At 42.3% G+C, this 22,952-nt stretch overlaps 1 protein-coding gene across 6 annotated transcripts in view; it reads left to right on the forward strand.

Moving 5' to 3' along the window:
- blnk (B cell linker) overlaps nucleotides 1-22,952 on the forward strand; it is a 241,080-nt gene that overhangs the window by 139,305 nt on the left and 78,823 nt on the right. For 4 of the 6 annotated variants that reach the window (XM_041210356.1, XM_041210354.1, XM_041210359.1 and 1 more), the window contains 4 exons: nucleotides 7,568-7,633; nucleotides 12,682-12,738; nucleotides 15,790-15,836; nucleotides 17,481-17,527. In XM_041210356.1, coding sequence (XP_041066290.1) covers nucleotides 7,568-7,633; nucleotides 12,682-12,738; nucleotides 15,790-15,836; nucleotides 17,481-17,527 — 217 coding nt within the window. The remainder of the gene's footprint in view (nucleotides 1-7,567; nucleotides 7,634-12,681; nucleotides 12,739-15,789; nucleotides 15,837-17,480; nucleotides 17,528-22,952) is intronic. The other 2 variants (XM_041210355.1, XM_041210360.1) reach the window with 1 other exon arrangement.

Here is a 22,952-nt window from a genome sequence, read left to right on the forward strand (position 1 = left end):
AGAAATTAAGGGTTGTAAATCTGAAGAGGAAAGTGCAATTGAGGTTGAGGATCAACCATGAGCTTGTTAAAATCTGAGTAGGCTCGAGCGGCCATAGGCTCTGGTTCCATTTCTATGGTTGACCGCACCATCTTTCTCCATTGCCTCTTCACTGTTGTTCAGCTGAAAGGGACCTCATTCAATTCTTAACTATCCAATCATAGCCAGAGAATCATCTGCATTGGCTTCTCTTCCCACTCCTGCACTGTTACCTCCAAAGGGTCTATCCTTGGTCCTCTCCTATTTCTAATCAGCATACTTAGTGACACCTTCCAAAATCAATCCCAGTTTCCACATATGTGCTGATGACATGTAGCTCTACCTCACCATCTCTGCTCTTGACCCTCCACGATCTCTAAACTATCAGACTGCTTGTCCAATATCCAGCACTGAATGAGCAGAAATTTACTCCAGCTGAATATTGTGATGATTCAAGTTGTTGGTTTTGGTCCCCACCACAAATTTTGTGTGCTCACCACTAATGCCATACCTCTCCCTCATAACTATCTGAGGCTGGAGCAGGCTGTTCATATCTTTGGTGTCGAATTTGACCATGAGACAAACTTCCAACCATATATCTGCGCCATCATAAGATCATCTACTTCTACCTTTGTAAAATCACCTAAACCTGCCCCATTTGTTAATCAGCTACTGAAACAACCTCCATGCCTTTGTTACCTCTAAACATGGCTATTTCAACACACTCCTGGCCAGATTCCTCATTTCTGCCTTAAATAAACCTGACATCATCTAAATCCCTGCCACCCATGCCCTATAATTTGCACCAAGTCCTATTCTTCTGTAACCCTGTGCTGGCTGACCTACATTGGCTTCCACTTGAGCAATGCTTTGGTTTTAAAATTCTCACCTTGTTTTCAAATCCCTCCATGGCATTGCCCTTCCCTATCTCCATAATCTCCTTCAGCCCCACAAACCTCTGAGATATCTGTGCTCCTCTAATTCTGGCGTCTTGAGCAGCCTGATGTTAGTCTCTCCACTATTGGCAATCACATCTTCAGCTGTCAAGATCCTAAGTTCTGTAGTTCCCCCCCTAAATCTCTCCACCTCTCTCTTCTTCTTCAAGATGCTCCTTAAAACCTACCTCTTTGACCAAACTTATGGTCATCTGCTTATGTGGCTTAGTGTCAAATTTGATAACATTCCTGTGAAGCACTTTGGAATGTGTTACCATGTTAAAGGCTCCATATAAATAAAAGTTGTTATTGTTTTTGTTGAATGTGGACATAATTTCCACCCCAACCACTTCACCTGGGAATGGGAAGTCTGTTGCACAACCTTACATATTTCTAGGTGAAGAATTGTTTCCTGCTGTCAGTTCTAAATCTCTTTCATCTTATCAAAACCACACATGACTTCCTATGTGGCTATGACAAAGATAATCAATCCCTCCTTGTCCTTCTCAACCTCTTTGCAGCCATTGATTTGGTTGACCACACCATCCTCCTCCAATACCTCTCCTCTGTCATCTACCTGCGGCGGGACTGCACTCACCTGGTTCCATTCTTATCTATCCAGTCGTGGCCAAAGAATCACCTGCAGTGATTTCCCTTCCACATCCACACCATTACTTCTGGAGTCCACCAATAATCTATCCTTGGCTCCCTCCTATTTCTCAACTGCATCCTGTCCCTCGACAACATCATCTGAAAACACATCAGATTCCACATGTACACTGACCACACCCAGCTCTATCTCACCACCACCTCCCCTGACCCCTCCACTTCTTTAATTTGTCACAATGCTTGTGACAAATGAGCAGAAATTTCCTCCAACTAAATATTAGAAAGACCAAATCTATTAGGTCCTGGCACAAACTCCATTTGCTGGCTACTCACTCCATCCCTCTCCCTGGCAACTGTCCAACATGAACTTGGCTGTTCTAGTGGATCTGTGAAGCCTCAATATACTACCTGTTTTGTTGAGCTTAGTGCTGCACAGAGTACTCCAAGTGAGTCTTATTAATGGTTTAAACTCAATCCATCAATGTATCTTGGCTTTTATATTCCATACCACTTGAGATAAAACCTAGAATTCTATTTGCTTTTATGCAGCCTAATCCACCTGAGGCGCTGCCTTCAATGCCCTGTGAACCTGTACCCCCAAAACGTCTGTTCTTCCACAGCGCCAAGTCTGCTTTTATTCAGACTGTAATTATTACTGTTGTTTTTACTGAAATGTATCACCTTACAATTATTGAAAACACTTCTACTCTTAATTACCAATTCGGAAGACACTGTGTTGTTCCAGCGTCATCACTCAAGTGATATAACCAATTTGTCTGGTTGGTACCTACATTCACTAATTTCTGTGACAAAATGGTGTTTTTTCTTCAAGCTTACTCATGGGTAAAAGCATCGATGTCAGGCTGAAAAGCTGGCAGCCAGTATGTATGGGGCAGCAGGGCAAGAGCTCACAGGTTCAGAGTCGTGAAGGGTAAATCTTGCAAGTGCATCAAGAAATAATTATTTATATTAAGAGTCAACATCAGCTGGAATTGAACACTAGATTGAGTGGTTGAGGCTGGGACATTGAAAACATACTGAAAGCTAAATAGTCTAAACCTGTGCTGTGAAAAAACAATTGCCCTTTTTACTGTATCTGTTCTGTACATAGTGACACATGGGGCAAGTTATTTCTTCTACTGCTTTTACATCTGGACTGTGCTCTGGGTTTCTTCTGTAACAAAGGCCCAATTCTTTGTCAATAAGTTGTCAGCTTGATGAGGACTTTTTTATTTACTTGCTTCTTTCATAGTTAATATTAATGTTTGCAATTTTAAAAATGCCTTTTCAAATTTTAACTGGTTTACTGCATTTCTTGAATTTCATCCAATATTTTCTCTCCTTTCTTCTTTCTGACAGGGTTGGTGCTGTCTGGGTTACAATTCTGCAAAGGAGCCTCTGATACTCCACCCAAGTACATATTCTTTAATCATGGTCAAGGGCTACTGAATCCTGGAGGACAACAGAGTCTAAATTTATTCTCTCTCAGAATTCACTGTTTCCAAAAGATGCCACTTGGTCATGATGAGGAACAAAAACCATGGTTCTTCTTTTTTCTGACCCTCTGTTAGGCATCCTGCTTCAGATTGTAGCATTCCAGCTCCTTTCTAGCTGAGCTGAGATCAGATAGCTTGGATTAATTATATCTTGAGTCCTTTCGAGCAGTATGGCTTCGTTCTGAGCTGACCAGTATCATCAGCCGCTATATGCTTTCAATAGATTTTAGATCCTGAGGGGTCTTGACGGGGTAGATGTGGAAAGCATATTTCCTGTTGTGGGAAAATCTAGAACTAGGGGTCACTGTTTAAAAATAAGGGTTGCCCATTTAAGACAAAAATGAGGAGAATTTCTTTCTCTCAGAGGGTTGCAAGTCTTTGGACCTCTCTTCCTCAAAAGACGGTAGAAGCAGAAGCTGGAATTTCCACTCCCATTTGGCCCTCCCGTCTTTGGTGGCATGACCGGAAAATATCGCAAGATGGCCCTAGTCGCGTTTCCCAGTGATGTAAATGCGGGACGCGATTGTCCCCTCACCCCACCGTCCAACGTCGGGAACTTAGTTTTAATGTATTTGCATCTCATTATTGTGCCTGCATGCCGGAATCATCACTCCACATCAAAGTTATCTCCCACATCAGCGTGACTTCAGAACGGTGTGATTTACAACTGCCTTAAAAGACGTGCACCTGGTGAGGGGAACTTGGAGGTGAGCACACACAACCTTGCTCACAGGGATCACCCGCCGGACACCAACGACTCCTACATCCTCAGCAGGTCTCAGATCTCTGACATCTTCAGGGTCCACAGAGGCTGCACAGTGTTGGCTCCTCGTGGACAAGGGTTACCCACAGGGGACATGGCTGATGATACCCATGTGGCAGCCTCAGACTGCAGCAGAGACAGTATAACAAGGCTCATGCAGCAACATGGACTTTGGTGGAGCACACAATTGGCATCTTGAAAATGAGGTTCCGGTGCCTCGACAGGTGTGGTGGAGCACTGGAATAAAGTCCCAGGAGGGTGTCGTGCATCATCGTAGCTTGCTGTGCCCCACACAACCTGGGGCTGCAACAGGGGGAGGACCTGGCTGAGGAGGAGATGGAACAGCTGCACATCACCGCCGATGAGGAGGATATCGAAGGGTATGAGAGTGACCAGGTCCTCGAAGGCGGGGATGCCGGCTGTGAGGCCATCGCAGTGGCTAGACCAGGCAGGCATGCTCATGAGGCCCTAATAGCCGCAGGATTTCTGGAGGAGGTGATGACATGGGGACACTCCTGACATTCTCATATTGCATCTGTAAACATCTGATACCTGTCTGGCTGATGGCAGCGCACATACCCTCTGTGATCAGGCTCATTGTCATGGAGACGCAGCGGAGGCCCTAATAGTCGCAAGATTCCAGGAGGATGATGATGACATGCAGTGAAGGCACTCCACAGGTCTTCACATTGCACCCGCAAGCGTCTGACTCCTGTCTGGCTGAGGGAAGCTCACTTGCGTTCTGTGATCAGGGTCATATCATGGAGACACGGCAGTGATACTTTAACAGCACCTGATCCTTTGGCAGCCTTTATCACTTGTCCCCTTCAGGACCACACCATCACTAGACACAGATGGTGAAGAAATGGGGGGCCAGCCCCACCTCAAAAGAAAATCACAGAACTCTGTGATGTCTGCCCACGATATTCTGGCAGCAATTACAAGTCACACTGAGGTGCAGGCATCACTGATGTGTTGAATGACTGTGAAGCTGGACAATCACTTTGGTCTGAAGGTTACACGCTGCACAGGGAAGAGGCCCTGGGCTGAGACACCTGCCTTTATCTTTTGCAGGAACCAAGGTTTCACATCTGAGTGACACGAACACTGCTCATCGTCACAAGGAGCCATAGACAGGGAGACATTCTTGGGAGTTTATTTACAATCGTGAACATTATGTACAATTGATTAACACCCGTGCTTATGCTGTGCAACTACCCAAGTGGTTATGGTACTGGGCTTGTAACCCCAAGATCAAGAGTTCAAATCTCACAATGGCAAACTATGAAACAATGTAACTTCATCTGATTAGGAACAGATGGAAACGTGTTTGTACTCAAAAGAGTTACATCTTCTTAACCTGGCTTGGCCTAAATAGCCAAGTGGTTATGGTACTGGGTTTGTAACCCCAAGATCAAGAGTTCAAATCTCACAATGGCAAACTATGAAACAATGTAACTTCATCTGAAAAAACAGATGGAAACAGGTTTGTACTCGAAAGAGTTACATCTTCTCAACTTTCCTAACCGTGTCTTGGTGCTCTCCCCACATCCACAGCTGAGGTGGACACAGCCTGCTGCCTGCTATGCCCTGCATGTGATGACTTTGGCGGGTGTTCTCTGGAGGGCCAAGACATGGAGGGCCCCGGCCTGCTTTTGGGGTCCTGCTGTGTGGTAGTGGTATCCTCCTTGGCCTGTGAGCTGTGGGGCTCACAGGAAGTGGGGAATCAGATGGGCGAGACACTCCTGGAGTCCCCTGGGTGGATGGACCCAGGGTGTACACCTGCTGATTCTCTTCCCAATGGGTGCCCGTGGGCCCCTTCCCTTGAGAGGAAGGAGCAGCTGGAATAAGTTTGAGTTGCCCCACCTCCCCCACTCTTGCGTTGACATAATGGATGCCGGCAAGTGTCTCCGCGATGGAGTGTAGCTCCTGCAGCAGTGAAGGGCCAATGTTCTGGACCAAGGTCCTTATGACAGCCGCCATCCTACCAGTGTTGACCTCAATGCATTGACATGCCGGCGCTATCACCTTAGACTAAAGGTAGGCAGACTCCTTCATCATGCCTTGCAATCTGAGGAGTGTACCAGACAGCCCTTCCTGATGTTCCCGAGCTTGCCTTTGCAGCTCCAGCAGCTGAGGTAGAATCGAGCCCAGAGACTTGTTACCTGACTCGGACTCAGCAGATTCCTGGCTTCCAACTGTCCTCTGAGTACCGGCACCCTGGGATTTCCCCGCCTCGGCCTGCTGTGGATCAGATAGTGAGGCTGCTGTAGAACTAGGTTTTACCGAGGTATGCGTCTCTGCGCTGGTGGAGAATGTGAGTGAGCGCTGTGATGGGTCTTTAATGTTGGTATCTGCGGATTCCTCTTCCGAGGTGCCCTCGAGGCTGGAGTCAATGACCTGGCTTGTGGCTGCCCACAGCTGCTTCCTGATGTGCCTGCGAGAGAAAAGAGAGATAATCACTGCATAGCAGGGGACTGTGAAATGGGAGACATCACTCCTATGATTAACTGACAGATGTTGTAGTGTAGGATCCTCACTTGGTTGAGCACTGCCAACCTCACCATCTGCGCAGGAACAGTCCACATCCTTGTCAGGTAGCTGGATGGCTCTATTTCCAAAGGCCGTGAGGACCTTGATATCGGTCATTCCTTCACCATTCTGGGTTATCTCCCTGTTGTTGTGGGCTAGGTTATCCTACATGAAGATAGAAAGAGAGAGTGTAAGCAAGATGCCTGCCAGGCCAGATGAGAAGGATGTGTGAAGTGTGAGTGGTGCCATGGATGATATGAGGACATGATAGGCAGGGGAGATGAGGGTGTTTGTGAGAGAGTGAATGGTGATGCCCCTTGAGCTGGCAGTGAGTGTGAACCCTGTGGATTGTCTGATGGCTTTATGAGTGTGTGAGTTGAGAGTGGTGAGAAGAATGACTTATCCTGGCAGAATGGAGAAAGTCATTCATCCTCATGAGGCTGTCCTGTTTTGGAGAGTGTTGGCGCTCACTTGGTGAGTTTGGTGGCTGGTCTTCATCTACAGCATGGGTGGAGGAGGTGTTGCGGGCTACCACTGCATCCAGCAGGCACCCCAGAGAAGCCTCACTAAATTTGGGGGCTGCTGTCTTCTTTGCTTCTAGGGTCACCTGTTGCCTGGAGCAGCCCTCTGGTCTGTAGACATGAAGTAGCCTCCACTCTGGCGCACTTTAAATATGGCTCCCAGAACGAGGAAGCGCTGAGATCATGGAATGACGGGCAAATCCCAACCTGCCTGCCAGCAATCCGGCGTGTTTCTCATGCATGCATTATTAATGAGATGGGATGTGCCAGGAGGCCAACGCTATGCCACAAAAACCCGCCATTGCGGCCGGCAGGAAATACATCTTTTTTCACGCCTGCCGCCACACTTTTTGCAATTCAGGGAAAATTCCGCCCTTTTATTTAAGACAGAGGTAGCTAGATTCTTGATAAGCAAGGGGATGAAAGCTTATCAAGGGTAGGCGGGTATGTGGAGTTAAGACTACAATCAGACCAGCCATGATCTTATTGAATGGTGGAACAGGCTTGAGGGGCCGAGTGGCCTACTCCTGCGGGTAGCTTGTATATTTGTATTTTTTTTTTCTTTTACAAAACTGCCTCAGTGTACATATTACGATGCTAGTATAAGATTATATGGCTACCTTCTATACTGTATAATTCTCTGTTTACAAAATGCTATTATGAAGTTTAATTTCATTTATTTCTTCTTTACAGGCAAATTCAAAAGATTGTTCATGACATCCAAAAGAACGATGGTGGATTTATGAGCAGGTTTAAAAAGTAAGTTTGAATTTAGGCCTAGTTAAATCTAACTTCTGATTGGATTTCAGCCAAAGGCCTTCATTGAGATCATGAAATAACTAGAACTTCAAAATGTTTATTTTTGCTTAAAAATACACGCTGAACAACCTTAATTATTTCCTTTCCCTTTCTCTGTGTATATATATATGGACTTCCTCCCCATTACTGATCATTTTGAATGTACTTGATTGTATCACAGAATCACAGAATTGTTACGGTGTAGAAGGAGGCCATTCAGCCCATCGTATCTGCACTGGATCTCTAAGCATTTTAACTTAGTGCCAATCTCCTGTCTTTTCCCCATAACCCTGCACCTTGTTTCTATTTAAATAATCATCCAATGTCCTCTTGAATGCCTCAATTGAACCTGCCTCCACCACACTTCCAGGCAGTACATTCCAAACCCTAACTACTCGCAGTGTGAAAAACTTTTTTTCTCACCTCGCATTTGCTTCTTTTGCAAAACACTTTAAAACTGTGCCCTCTGGTTCTCGATCCATTTACAAGCAGGAACAGTTTCTCCCTGTCTACTCTGTCCAGACCCCTCATGATTTTGAAAACTTCTATTGAGTCTCCTCTTAGCATTCTCCTCTCCAAGGAAACAGTCCCAACTTCTCCAGTATCTCCTCATAATTGAAGTGTCTCATCCCTGGAACCATTATCGTCAACTTCTTCTGCACTCACTCCAATGGGGTCATGCCCTTCCTATAGTGTGGCACCCAGAACTGTACACAATGCTCCAGCTGAGGCCTAACCAGTGTCTTATATAAATTCATGATAACCTCCATGTCTTGTACTCTGTGCCCCTATTAATGAAGCCTAGAACACTGTATGCTTTAGAAACAACTCTCTCTCTACCTGTCCTGGCACCTTTAATGACTTATGTACATATACACCCAGGTCACTCTGCTCCTGCAAACCCTTTAGAATAGTATCCTTTATTTTATACTGTCCCTACATGTTCTTTGTACCAAAATGTATCACCTCACACTTCTCTGCATTGAAATTCATCTGCCACCTATCTGCCCTCTCCACCAATGTGTTAATGTCCTTTTGAAGTTCGCACTGTCCTCCTCACAGTTTACAATTCTCCCAAGTTTTGTGTCGACCGCAAACTTTGAAATTGTCCCCTGCACACCATGTTCTAGTTCATTAATATATATATCAGGAAAATCAGGGGTCCCAAAACTGACTCCTGGGGAACTCCACTACAAACCTTCTTCCAGCCCGAAAAATACCCATTAACCATTTCCCTGTTTCCTATCCCTCAGCCAATTTTTTATCTACATTGCTACTGTCCCTTTTATTCGATGAGCTATAACTTTCCTCACAAGTCTGTTATGTGGCACAGTATCGAATGCCTTTTGGAAGTCCTTTTACACCACATCAACGGCCTTGCCTCCATCAACTATCTCTGTTGCCGCTTCAAGAAACTCCAGCAAGTTAGATAGACACAATTTTCCTTTAACAAATCCATGCTGACTCTTCTGAATCAATCCATATTATTCCATGTGGCTATTAATTCTTTCCTGAATAATTGTTTCTAGAAATTTCCCCACCACCGAAGTTAAACTGACTGGTCTGTGATTGCAGGGCAGATCTTTACAACCTTTTTTGAACAAAGGCGTAATGTTTGTAATTCTCCAGTCCTCCAGCACCTCCCCCAAATCCAGGGAACATTGAAAGATTATTGCCAGTCCCTCTGCATTTTCCACCCTCACTTCCTTCAATATTCTTGTATGCATCTCATCCGATCCCAGGGCCTTATCAATTTTAATTGCAGAGAGCTTATCCAATACCTCCTCCTGTTCAATTTTAAGACCTACTAGTGACTAAGTTTCCTCCTCTGTCACCATAGCCTGGATATCATCCACCTCATAGGTAAAGACAGATGCAAAGTATTCATTTAACACCTCAGCCACGTCTTTTTGATCCCTAATCGGCCCTACTCCCCCTTTTACCACCCTTTTACTATTGATGTGCTTATAGAATTCTTTGGGATTTCCTTTATGTTAGCTGCCAGTCTTTCTTCATAATCCCTCTTTGCTTCTCATATTTGCTTTTTCACATCCATTCTAAACCTTCTGTATGCAGCTTGGTTCTCAGTTGTATTTGCTACCAGACACCTGTCGTAAGCACACATTTTCTTCTTTAACTTAATTTCTATCTCCTTTGTCACCCAGGGAGCTCTGGATTTGTTTGTCCTACCCTTCCCATTTGAGGGAATATACCTTGACTGTGCCCAAACCATCTCCTCTTTGAAAGTAGCCCATTGTTCAGCTACTGTTTTTCCTGCCAACCTTTGGTTCCAGTCTATCCAGCCCAGCTCCATTCTTGGCCCATTGAAGTCCGCTCACTGCCAGTTGATTATTCTTACTCTGGAATGACCAATGTCATTTTCTACCATCATCCTAAACCTTATGATACAATGATCACTGTCCCCTAAATGTTCCCCCACTGTCACTTGATCTACTTGGTCCACCTCATTCCCAAGAAACAGGTCTAGCAGTGCCCCCTTTCTTGTTGGACTGGACAATATAACAATCAACTGTTCTTCACAAGCAGCACATACCATCTATCTTTCAAATACATTAATCCCTGTAAAATACCAAAATAGTTCTAAAACAATGCAATTCATTAGAATTATGACCTTCATGATTAAGAAAGCAGATTTAGAATGTAAAATTCCAAATTATTTTATTTACCAATATATATTGTCACTTTATCACTTTACTGTACAGTGTATTCCTCCAAATGTGGCCCTTGTATGGCATTCACCCTATCATTGGTGGCCGTGCCTTCAGATATCTAAGACCTAAGCTCAGGAATCCTCTTCCTAAATCTCTTCACCTCTCTACCCTTCTCTCCTCCTTGAAAATGCTCAATAAAACCTACCCCTTTGACCCATTTTGGTCACCTATCCTTTTTGACTCGATGGAAACCTTTGACTAATTATTGTCCTGTTAAGTACCTTGGAATGTTTTACTACATTAAGGCTGCTTTTTAATTGCAAGCTGTTGTTGCTTGTGCATTATCCATTAGAATGTAGTAATTTATTTACATATAATTTTATACATTCATATAATATTTGAAAGTGACTGTTTAGCTAAGGAGGAGTGTGCATCAGACACGGTATTATACATCTGCTTCATTCTTATATTTTGTAGTACACAGTTCCATGAGAAAACTTCTGAAAAATAGATTTATTTTCAACAGCTCAAAAGCTCATAAATTCTCAAGGGAATTGTAGGTAACTCCAACTATGTTTATATGATTGTTGCTGGATTATATAAATGCTAATGTGTTTTATTATGGTTACAGCTTGTTGAACAGACGCAATCCTTTACGAAGATCACTTTTTCCTCCTTTACTTTGACTAAACCAAGTAATGCAAAATGCACTTGAAATAGGTTTCACACATTTTGTCCGAACCCAACCATTTTTTGGGTACCAGTCGTTATCATGCTCTGCATGTGTCCCGCATGCAAAGGATTCTCCCATGAAATTGGCTTCTGTACAGAATTAGGACAGGAATCGTGACTTGCTGGAGTGCCAAGAGGACAGTAGTGGTAATGGTTGTTGACTTTGAGACCTTCTGGCTGTTATCCAAAAACAGCAGCCAGATGATATGTCCAGCTTGACTGATCCTCATTCTCTTTGCTGAAATGAAATACCTAGACATTTATAAGTGGAAGGAAGATACTTGCAGCCTCTTCAAAGATTCTCCATACTGAGGGACTGGACAGTTCTAAGGCCTACTTCAACTGGGCTTTATACCATTTTGGGCCTTTTCCAGGCGGAGACTCAGAAAAATGAATTTACTCCCACCTCACTTGTGGTATAGTTAAATGCTTCTGCCCTTTTCATTTGGCAGCTTTCACCCAGGGCTGGAAAAAAATACCAGAATTGGGACGGAGAGATACATTGAACAACAGATCACTGCCTTTTTTCCTTCTGTTCGGTGTGTAGGGATTATAATTCTGGCTACCACACCCAAGCAACAGTTATTGGCGTGTGAGTCTTGATGGTGAATATTTGTATCCTCCTTGGTCTTGGCAAGCATCATGGTCTAACCAAATCCTATTGTCACTCAACATCCGCACAACTGCTCCTTCATAAGGATAACATCAAAGCTTGCTGTATTTTTATGTTGTTGTCCTTCCCTACTCAAGGAGCATCAATGCCAATATAGCATAAACTGTGTATTGAACTTGGAACCTGCTTAATATTTATGGCACAGCCATGCACTGGTAAACTCATCTGGAATGCTTCCACATAAATCAGATTCCCATACAAATGCAGAAATTTTGACAACTACAGAATTATGTAATTGCATCATTCCCTTCAGGAATTGAAATTAGTGTAAATTAATGTTAATTATGAATCTGAATTGGATGTACCTTTTTCTGGTGTGGGGAGTTTGTTGGAAATTCAAAATTATTTTTTATCATGGACTTACAAAGCTTGAATTCAACAACTGATCATCGCTGTCATTGGATTTACAAATATCAAAGGGTTTTTATTCCTATATGACTAAACAATGATAACGCAATCTGTTCATCATCATTTTTCTCTCACCCCACACTGGTTGTGAATTCTAGCCCTGATGAGAAACATCGTACTGAAAGATGAAAATGGTACCTTTGACCTCTCAGGACTTAATCTTTTAATTCTTTTTTGCATTGTATGCATCTCATGTAACTTTCACCCAACTGAGTTTTGTTTGTTCCAATCGGTTTAATTTGAGAATTGCATTGCATTTCTTGTTTCCTGAAATGATTATGTGCAACCTATTTCCACTTCTTGCTGAATGCTAAGGGAGAGTTAACTAAATATTAAGAATGCTTCCAATGGGGCATTTGGTGAGAGCAGACAAACTTCTGAATAGTTAGTTAACCTTCCCTAAATCTAATAAAACCAAATCCTCATTATTATGTGGAAAATGTACACTTATTTAAGTTATGTTTTGGGGTTATGCTAATAAAACCCTCATTTGCTAAGCTGTGAGCCTTTTCTCTAACTCATAGGTTCCAAAATGAACAAGTGGCCCTGATGCGTAAAACTGGGAAAAGTACTTGGGATCGGTATGAATGGACAAAGAAAGCCTGTTTTTTTTTCCCCTCCAGTGTGCTATTGACCTTATGTGTTAACATATCCAGGAACTTTTTTAAGCCAGTGTATATAACAGGCAACATTTAATGTGCTTGTTTGCCTTTAACTTTACTGATACTAATTCATATTGTAGAAAATGGAATAATCACTACAGTTAAGTATTTTGGGGCATATAATTTCTTACACCCGTGCATTCAAAATGGTGTCAAGTTGTAAATTTGGGAACAAAAAAAAAGATTTATACAATATTCATATAAATATAACAAAGTATCACATTTCCTTGGGTATGAATTTTGATTGCACTTTATTAACATGGACTAAAATTTCAAAACTATACATAATTTGATATTTTAGGTCAAAACAAGTATGAAGCTGTGTTTTACAGTTAAACTAGAAATAAGAGCCACCTATGTACTTTGGTTTTAGCTACCCAGCATTAGTTCCTGCTGAAGTGCTGTGCCCTACAGCTGGGTACCATCCGAAGCACAAGTATATCCATATTTGCCAGTTCCTCATTGGTGGACTGCACCTGAACTTCAAGGGAAATGACCCTTTTAAATATTCTTTCCTCTCTGAGGTGGACTGCTTCGCTAGTGCATTGTCCTCCATTCAGGGATTTAACCAAAACTGGTCAGCCCATACACCACTCGGTGTTCAGATTTGAATTCATGAGTCAGAGCTCTGATGTATGCCAACAACCTTAAAAGAAATTGTAATGTTCGATTAGTTATTTGCAAGCCCTGCTATGTAAGAGTGGACGATTAGAGTGGCAGTGCTATTTAAAGATAAGGTAAAACTAAAAAACTTCACTGGAAATCTTAATAAAAACAAAAAATATTGGAAATACACAAGAGGTTAGTCACTTACATAAAGAGAAAAGCTTATCAGATGAGCTGCTTGATCATCAGTTCTGAACAGGGAAAACAGTTATTCAAAGAAATGTGGTATATTTGGACAGACTCTTTGGAGTTCAGAAAAATGGTGGTTTTGTGAGATTGATCTAAGTGAAAAGAATCCTCAAACTCACTGTTTTCCCAAAAGTTGTGAACAATATCTTTTTGTTGGAATTCATGAGATCACTCATGATTTAATTATTATAAATTTCTGGGTCCTTTTATCTCTTACAGGTTAAGTGATCATTCCTTTGTACAATTAGAAAAATAACTAACCTTGGAGAAACTAACAGTGCTGTTATATTGAAAGTTAATACAACAGCTAAATCTTGACTAAAAATTGACCACTATGAATATATTATTGCCAGTAGTAGTGTTGTGGGCACAGGAAAAGGTAACAGAAGTATTCTATGCCTGTTTAATGTTTAAGATCTCTGTTAAAATGAAACAGGTTCATTTAATCTAACTGCCAATAATATGTTAGCAGAAGAAGAACATTTCGGTTAACAACAATCATTCACTTGGTTTCATTCAGGTGGTAGCCAGTTTTTCTGGCTCATTGCTTAATGGACAATGCTGCATTATTTGTTAAGGAATAATGTTTAAAGCTGAAGCATTTTAAAAGTTTCAGTTATTTAGATGAGCTGGGGATACGTTTACAATAAGACATGTTGGCCACATTCTTTGCAGCATTACGAAGGATAACGATGTTACAAAAGCAAATTAACCATATTTACTAATGCACTAGTATGTGTCAAGTAGTTACAACAAGATTTGCTTGTATATTTTAAGATGAGGTTAGTCTTGGCTCAATGCTAGCACTCTTGTCTTTGACACAGAAATTGTGCATTTAAACCCCACTCCAGAGACTTCAGCACATAATCTCAGCTGACACTCCAATGCAGTTATGAGGAATTCTGGCATTGCTGGTGGTCCTGTCTTTTGGATGACACTTTAAGCCTTTCAGGTATAGGTAAAACACTCCACTGCACCATGAAAAGAAAAACAGGAGAATTCTCCCCCAATAATTATCCCTCAGCCAACACTACTGAAACAGTTTAGTTGGCTATTTATCTCCTTGCTCTTTGCAGGACCATCTGTGCAGATTGGCTGCCATATATTCCTACATTATAAAGGTGACTACATATTTTATTGGCTGTGAAGTACTTGAAGTATTTACGGGTACCTTCCATTAGATGGCCCATGTGCTTGTATCCTAGAGCCATATTACTGTAGGAAAACAGGATCCCATTGCATAAAAATAGCCCTGATCCAATTTGGAGGGACAGTTGGACAGAGCATGTCCATCGCACTCTCTGCTTAATTGAAACAGATGGTGAAGTGGAAAAAACCCAAAAAATGTCCAAACAATATGATTTTCCTTGTGCTAGTTGGACCATGTGCCCTCCAGGTTCCACAAGGCTGCTGATATCCTGAGCTTCCTACTTCCCATTAACCCCTCACCCCACCAACCACCCCGCCCCCCCCCCCGCCCCACTTTTCCTGGACCGACCTTTCTCCCTTCCTTTCTCTCTCCATACCTGATGGTGGACAGGCTTTGGGGGAGTCAGAAGGTGAATTGCTCGCCACAAAAATCCTAACCTCTGACCTGCTATTGTAGCCACAGTATCTATGCGACAGGTCCAGTTAAGCCTCTGGGCTATCCAATATTGTACTAGTCAGGATTCAGCGAGCTGCACCCACCAGTGGCATGGTAATGAGAGTGAGCCCTCAAAACCGATCAGGCCTCCATTCAGCACGAAGAGGTAAACACTCTGGCCTGCCTGTTCTACATCTGAAACTGAAATCTACCCCAAATTCTCTTAAAGGGCACATCAGAGATTTGTAAGGATGTACGTATATATAATTCTGTAATCTGTCACTCTAATCTGAACTATTCTTTTTATTTATTTATCAGGTGCTTTTTAAAAAACTAATGTCAGTGGCATGCACTTTGAGAGTGAACCAAACACTGTTATGCTTCTAGCATGCATGCACTAACTCGGAGTAGTCCTTAGCGCTGGTTAATCTCTGTGTATGTTGAAACTAACAAATTGAAGTTCCACACTCCCAGATATTAGATTTTTGTCTTGATTATGCCGGCATCCATTTTTCTTTTAATATTTTCAGATTTACAAAACCTGCGCCACCTTCTGTTCCTCAGAGGGATTACTCAGGTAAAGTTGTTTATGAAGCACATCGTTTTATATCGGACTGGATGAGAGGAAACACACAGAGTATATAGTCAGCAGAGAACTGGAGGAAGTTTAATTTTGTCCAGTTATATTGCAGGCACCTTCAGGAACAATGTCTATGGTAATAGCAAGAATACCTGCCTGGATATGTATCACAGCCCAAGTTCAGAAAATATTAGGAATGAGATTTATATTTTTTTAAAAAAAAGATTATGCAGCTATATTTACTTTTGGGCAAAACACATTAAAATATGAGCTTCATCAAATGAAATTTTATGACACCTCCCGCCAGTGGGATTTTCCAGTCCCACTGCAGTCAATGGACCTTTGAACTGCTCGTTATGTTTTATAGCCGCACCTCTGCTGCAGTGGGGCTGTAAATTTCCATATATTGCAATTGAGTGATCCTGGGCATGTCCTAATGAATACATATATAGGATGATGCTCCAACCTAAAATGTGCAAAATATCCTGATTTGCTTCTGGAAGAATATTGGCTGATTTGCAATGCATTCTACTTACTGGTGAATTTATGTGAGCAGAATTCAATGTTAATTAAATAGAATTTAAATTCTTTCAATTCAAACCAAGTCCAGTTTAGCTGTTCAGCTGTAAAGGAAACTACAGTTTGCCAAATATGTTAAACTTTGATAAACATCTGTAAAATGTACATGTTTTTAAGGTGGAGTTTTATAAAAGAGGGATAAAGAAACCTTGCTATATTCAGGATAAGTTATCTTAGTTATGCTATTCTTGGAATTGAAGTCATTCATCAGAAATGAAAAGATTTATATGTTGATCTTTTTTAAAATAAAGCTCATGTAATAATGTTACAACAGGCCTGTCACAATGTTTAAAGAAATTGGCACAGAAGTACATAAACAATTGATCTTGGCAGTCATTACAGAAAAGTAATTGGTTCACCCAACCCCCACCCCCATCCCAACACACACCACAGAAACACTTCACACTTCCTCTGGGCCCCTTTGTATTCAATAAACAAAATAAATCCAAGCCTTAAATTTCAGGAGTCCAAGCTATGATTCTGGCCAGGATATCACCAAGTGGTGCCCATTTCTACCCATTGACTGGACACCTATACCTGGTCTCACATTGCATAATATGTCTTTCCCACAGAGGACCAAATATGCAATTGCTTTCCATGTTTGGAGTCCCCAACCTCGTTCCCCCTCTTGAATCTCTAGCTTGTAAAGTGTATGTGGAGGTTTCACCTCCTACAAGCCGCATGGGATCTCCTATACAAGCAGGAGTGAACTGGGAAGGCCAAGCCTGATCATTTATTTCATTATTCAATACTGCATAAGGGCCAACCTGCTACATTTTGCTATTTGCTTTATTTGCTATTCAGATGGCTAAAGACAAAACTAACTAACAAGTAATTTTCCTAGTGGATCATCGGTTAGCCCCACTCTTTGTGCCTCCCCCAGCATCCAATTCTTACCAAAACCTTAGATTGTTTTATTTTACAAGTTATCCCGAGTGAAGCTATGTGAATATTTATGTTATATATCTATATATATATATATATATATGTATGCATGCACACTCGCTAAACTAGATTGTAACCCATTCAGTTCTCTGTTCTTTTTCCTATTCTTCTCATTAGAAGGTGCTGAAGGACAGGAGGGAGGACAATGGTCTGACAATGAATTCGTAAGTGTTTAGAACATTTGAAATGTTGTTGATGCTATGATACTTCTACTGAGATTTTTTCCAAAGTTGTAAAGGGATACATTTTAAAGATTATTTTCTTGTAAATATTTCTTCAATGAGATTTTTATTAATTCTATTTTTTTAAATGGTGTGCTATAGTTTTTCAAACTCAACACCCCTAGTGTTGCCCAGATAGTAAGGTTGTGTGGGATCTGTGGTTTCTCAACATGTTGAAGAAAACCACAACTATCAATTTAAATTGTTAAAAGTCATGACAGAAATGTTACTTTTTTATTCATTCACAGGGTGCGGGTGTTGCTGGCAAGGCTGGCATTTATTGCCCATCCATAATTCCCCTGCAGAAGGTGGTAGTGAGCTGCCCTATTGTACTACTGCAGTCCTTGAGATATGAGTGCACCCACAATGCTGTTAGGAAGGGAGTTTCAGGATTTTGACACAGTGACAGTGAAGGAACGGCAATATGTTTTCAAGTCAGGATGATGAGTTACTTGGAAGGGCAAGTTCAGGTGACGGGACATTCCCATGCACCTGCTATCCTTATTCTTTTAAATGGTAGAGGTTCCAAGCTTGGAAGGTGCTGATGAAAGCGAGGTGTTTTAGTGTATCTTGTAGATACTGCTCCCACAGTGCACTGGTGATGCAGAGAGTGAATGTTTGATGTGGTAGTTGGAGTTTTAGTAAAATGAGCTGCTTTGTCCTGGATGGTGTTGAGCATCTTGTGTTGCTGGAGTTGCCTGGACTCATCCAAGCAAGTGGAGAGTTTTCTATCACACTCCTGATGTGTGCCTTATAGATGGTGGGCAGGCTTTAGGGAGTCAGGAGGTGGGTTACTTGATAGACTGGCAGGATTCCTAGCCTCTGATCTGTTGTTGTAGCCATAGTATTTATATGGCTGGTCTGGTTAAGTTTCTGGTCAAAGGTACCCCCAGGATGTTAATGGTGGGGGATTCATCAATGTTAATGCCTTTAAATGTCAAGGGGAGATAGTTGGATTATTTCTTGTTCATTGAAAATCATTGCCTAGCACTTGTGTACCACAACTATACTTGCCACTTATCATCCCAAGTCTGAATGTTGTCCAGGTCTTTGCTGTAGAAGCACAGACTGCTTATTTATAGTTGTGAATCGGGCTGAACACTAAACAATCATCAGTGAGCATCCCCATTTCTGGCCTTATAATGAAGGGAAGATTATTGATGAAGTAGCTGAAGGCGGTTGGGCCTAGACACTATCCTGAGGACCTCTTTGTGGGGCTGAGATCATAGGCCTACAACAATGAAAGCCATCTTTCTATTCACTAGGTATGACCCCAGCCAGTGGAGAGTTTTCCCTGTGATTCCCATTGACTTTAATTTTTCCAAGACTACCTTGATGTCAACGGCAGTCACTCTCGCCTCATCTCTGGAATTCAACTCTATTGTCCATGTTTGGACCATTAAGGCTGTAATGAGATCCGGAGCTATGTGATCCTAGCAGAATTCAAACTAGCTTTGGTGAACAGGTTATTGCTGAGCAAGTGCTGCTTGATAGTACTATAGACAACACCATCCATCACTTAGCTGATGAATGAGAGTCTGCGGGACAGCTATTGCAGTTTTGGCACAGCTCTCCAGATGTTATTGAGGAGGACTTCCCAAGGTCGACTATGCAAGGTGTGTTTTTGTGAAATCTGAATCAAGTTCTGAAGTTGATGCTGAGCAAGCTTTTTTTAGAACATAAGAACATAAGAAATAGGAGCAGAAGTGGGCCTTTCAGCCCCTCAAGCCTGCCCCACCATTCAATAAGACCATGGCTGATCTTGCCCAAGCCTCAACTCCTCTTTCGTGCCAGCTTCTCATAGCCCTCAACTCCCCAAGATTTCAAAATCTATCTACCTCCTCTTTAAATACTTTCGGTGATCCAGCCTCCACAACTCTTATCCTTATTATACTTTGCCTTGGCATTTTGGTACATCTGATCTGCCTTGCTGTGCAGTTTCAGAGGGCGGCTAATATCCAACCACATTGCTGTGGTTCCCACATCACGCAAATGCCAGACCACTGAGGATGGCACTTGGGTTTTGATGACAATTGAGCAGTTTCATTGTCACCATTACTGATACTAGCTTTTTATTCCAGATCATTTCTCCAGGCCCCTGGATTACTCATTCTGTAACATAACTACTTTGCTGCCATTTCCTAGTATTTCCTACTGATATGACCAGTGCTATAAAAAACACAGCCAAAAAATTACCAAGCCAATGTTTAGCAAATTTCTTTGTTCAATTTAATGGCTTTTATTAAACATCTTGTACAATCTGAAGGTAAATATTAACAAGGTAACATATAACTGCCCTGGAGCAGTTTCCTCAAGCGCAGACAAATTCTTGACATTTACAAATGACATCTTAAAATAATTTAATCTCCCAAGTGTTAGATTACAAATGAGATTGAGCTAAATACATAAATGTAAAGAATAGAATCCATCAGGTCTGCTCAGTTAGGAATGGGACACTGTGCAGTGAATATCAAATTTTGTGGTACTTTCATTCCTGTAAATCTACATGGTGACTATGCAATCGGTTTTATGTAGCAAGGCATGGCTCACAGATACTAAATTATTGAACTGTTGCTTTGCATTGCTTGCTCATGTAGGTAGTCTTATTTTGGCCAGAGTACTCTGCTAACAGATGATTAACCGACCTTATTTGTTTTACTGGTACAAACCATGGAAAAACAATATAATCAAGAATCAATTGCCAAGAAGGCAATAACATTGTGTTCCATGCTTTTGGGAAAAGGTACTTCTTGGAAACATTCCCACAAAAGGTTGTAATGTAATATAAATATATATTTTTTAATTCACCAGTAAACAACACTGTCTCATTCTGCATATTACCTCAAGGTATGATATCATGTTTGGTGTATTGCTAGATTTTACTGCTGAAATCAGATAAGAAATTAATAGCGGTAGGTTTACATTGACCTTTTGCTAAAGAAGATGACCTACACAGCTTATTATAGACAAGTAACAATTAAACATGATGATAACAAATATTGTGTATGCAGGAAAATATATAGGCAAATGTGAGTATTTGGGTCCACTTTGAACTAAAAAGGACAGAACAGGGTACTTCCTAAATGGTGTAAAGCTAGAAACAGTGAAGATCCAAAGGAACTTGTGGGTCCAGGTATGTAGATGAACACGTACAGAAAATAATCCAAAAGGCTAAAGGAATGTTGGTTTTTCTACCTAAAGGACTGGGCTACAAAGGTCATTTGGTAGTGCAGAATTTGAGCATTACACTCATCAGGACCTTTCACAAGAAAATACCAATGTCAGAGGGAAGCAACATTTTTATACTGTATGAGGAGAGAGTGCTGATTGGTTGGCAAGTGGGCTGAAGTGGACTTTTCTCATACAGTGTAAATCTGTTCTTTCTCCTGACATTGGTATTTCCTTACAAATTGTCCTAATGAGTGCAAGACAAAAAGCTCCGACAAAAAATGTCTCTTATTTTCAGACTACAAAGGGTTATAACTCATGCTACACTAAATAAAGCCCAAGTTAGACCATAGCAGTGGGTGTGAGAAATTCTGGACAGTATACCTTTGGAAGGATATATTAGCCCTGGAGGGTATATAATGCAGTTTTCCCAGAATTATATCTACATTCCATAAATTAAATTACTTGGAGAGGTCACACAAACTAAGGCTGTCTTCCCTGGAACTTATAAGGTGATTTAATTGAAGTTTTCAAGATATTAAGGTGAACAGATAGGGTAAATAGTCAGAAACTGTTTCCATTGGTTAAGGAGTCTAGGACTAGGGCCATACGATAAAAATTTGAGCCAGGCCTTTTCAGGGTGAATTTAGGAAATGCTTTTATACATGAAGGCTGGTAGAAATTTGGAACTCTCCTCTGCAAGTCTTAATTGCTACTGTATCAATTATTAAATTTAAATCTGATTTTGATAGATTTTTGTTAAGAAAAGGTATTAAGGGGTATGGGAAAAGGTAAGTTTCCGAAGTAAAGTTATAGATCAACCGCGATAGTTTTGAATGGCAGAGCGGACTGGAGGGGCTGAATGGCCTACTCCTGTTCCCATGTTTCGCTGGAATCTTAGGCCAGGATTTTCGGTGCCACTGGAAGTCAATGGAATTTTGGCTGACCCTCCAAATTTTCCATTCCCACTCGGGACGGGTCGGGTCATGACCTTAGTCTTGCCACTGGGTATATTTACTTGGTTTTAGAAAAACTAGTTTGTAAGTGTACATACTTGAGACAACAATGCAGTGGAAAATATGACTAAGGGCAGAATTTTCCATTTGACATGCGAGGGGCTGCGGGACCCAAACATCCACGTGTAAAATGATGCGCGATGATGTCGGATGAGCGTCCCAACGTCACCAGGCGCCATCGCGATGTTTCACTGGGCGGGGGCACGATGAAGTCTGACGGGCGCCTGCCATTAATTAGGGGGCCAGTTAAGGCCCTTTAGCCTTCAAACGACGCCGATTTTTTGGTGCCCGTGCGATCTTCGGACTGGCGCATGGGCGCAAGGGGCAGGCAAGTAGGAGGCATTTGTATTAACCCCATCCACGGGCGGGATAAGAGGGCTCAGTGGGGTCGTGAATCTGCTCTGTGAAGTATTTATGGGTGAAAGTTTTTCAAACTTGCCTGTGTGATCTGCAGTACTTCAGAACGCATCCCAGCAGCTTTTTTTTGGATTCACAACCTTCAGGTCAACACCCTGCAGTGAGGACTCTTTTCCCGGCCTACAGGTTTCAGGCAGCCTTCCCTTGGCCTGGGTATGGCGTCTGACCTGTCCACTGGAGGCAGCTCCTCTTAGGAGGAAGGGAGGGCTAGAAGGGGGAGGAGGCCAGGAGGAGGCCATTCAGCCTCCAGGGGAGCCGCCTTTGGGATTACAGGTGCAGGCACAAGGGGCGCAGGGCCAAGAGGTAGTCCAAGGTGGAAGGGGCCACAGAAGACGCCACTATCCTGCTGCCAGGGTATACAGGCGGTGAAGCAGCTACCTCAATATGTCAGAGGTGCAGTGCCGAAGGAGGCTCCGACTCTCAGGGGAGACAGTCAACTATATCTGTCAGATGATTGGGCCTGAGATCTCCCCTAACTGTGTGGGTGGACACCCCATGCCAGTGGCCCTGAAGGTCACAGCTGCCCTCAACTTCTATGCCTCTGGCTCCTTCCAGGGCTCGGTGGGTGATCTTTGTGGTGTACCCAATCAGCTGTCCACACTTGTGTCAAGCAGGTCACAGACGCTCTGTTCAGGTGTGCATTGACCTTCATCCACTTCTGCTTGGACGAGGCAAGCCTGACAGAGAGAGCCAGAGGCTACGCGGCCATTGCTGGCTTCCCCCTTGTCCAGGGTGCTATAGACTGCACACATGTGGCCATCAAGGCA

The sequence above is a fragment of the Carcharodon carcharias genome, chromosome 17, assembly GCF_017639515.1.
Source record: "Carcharodon carcharias isolate sCarCar2 chromosome 17, sCarCar2.pri, whole genome shotgun sequence".
Classification (NCBI taxonomy): Eukaryota; Metazoa; Chordata; class Chondrichthyes; order Lamniformes; family Lamnidae; genus Carcharodon; species Carcharodon carcharias.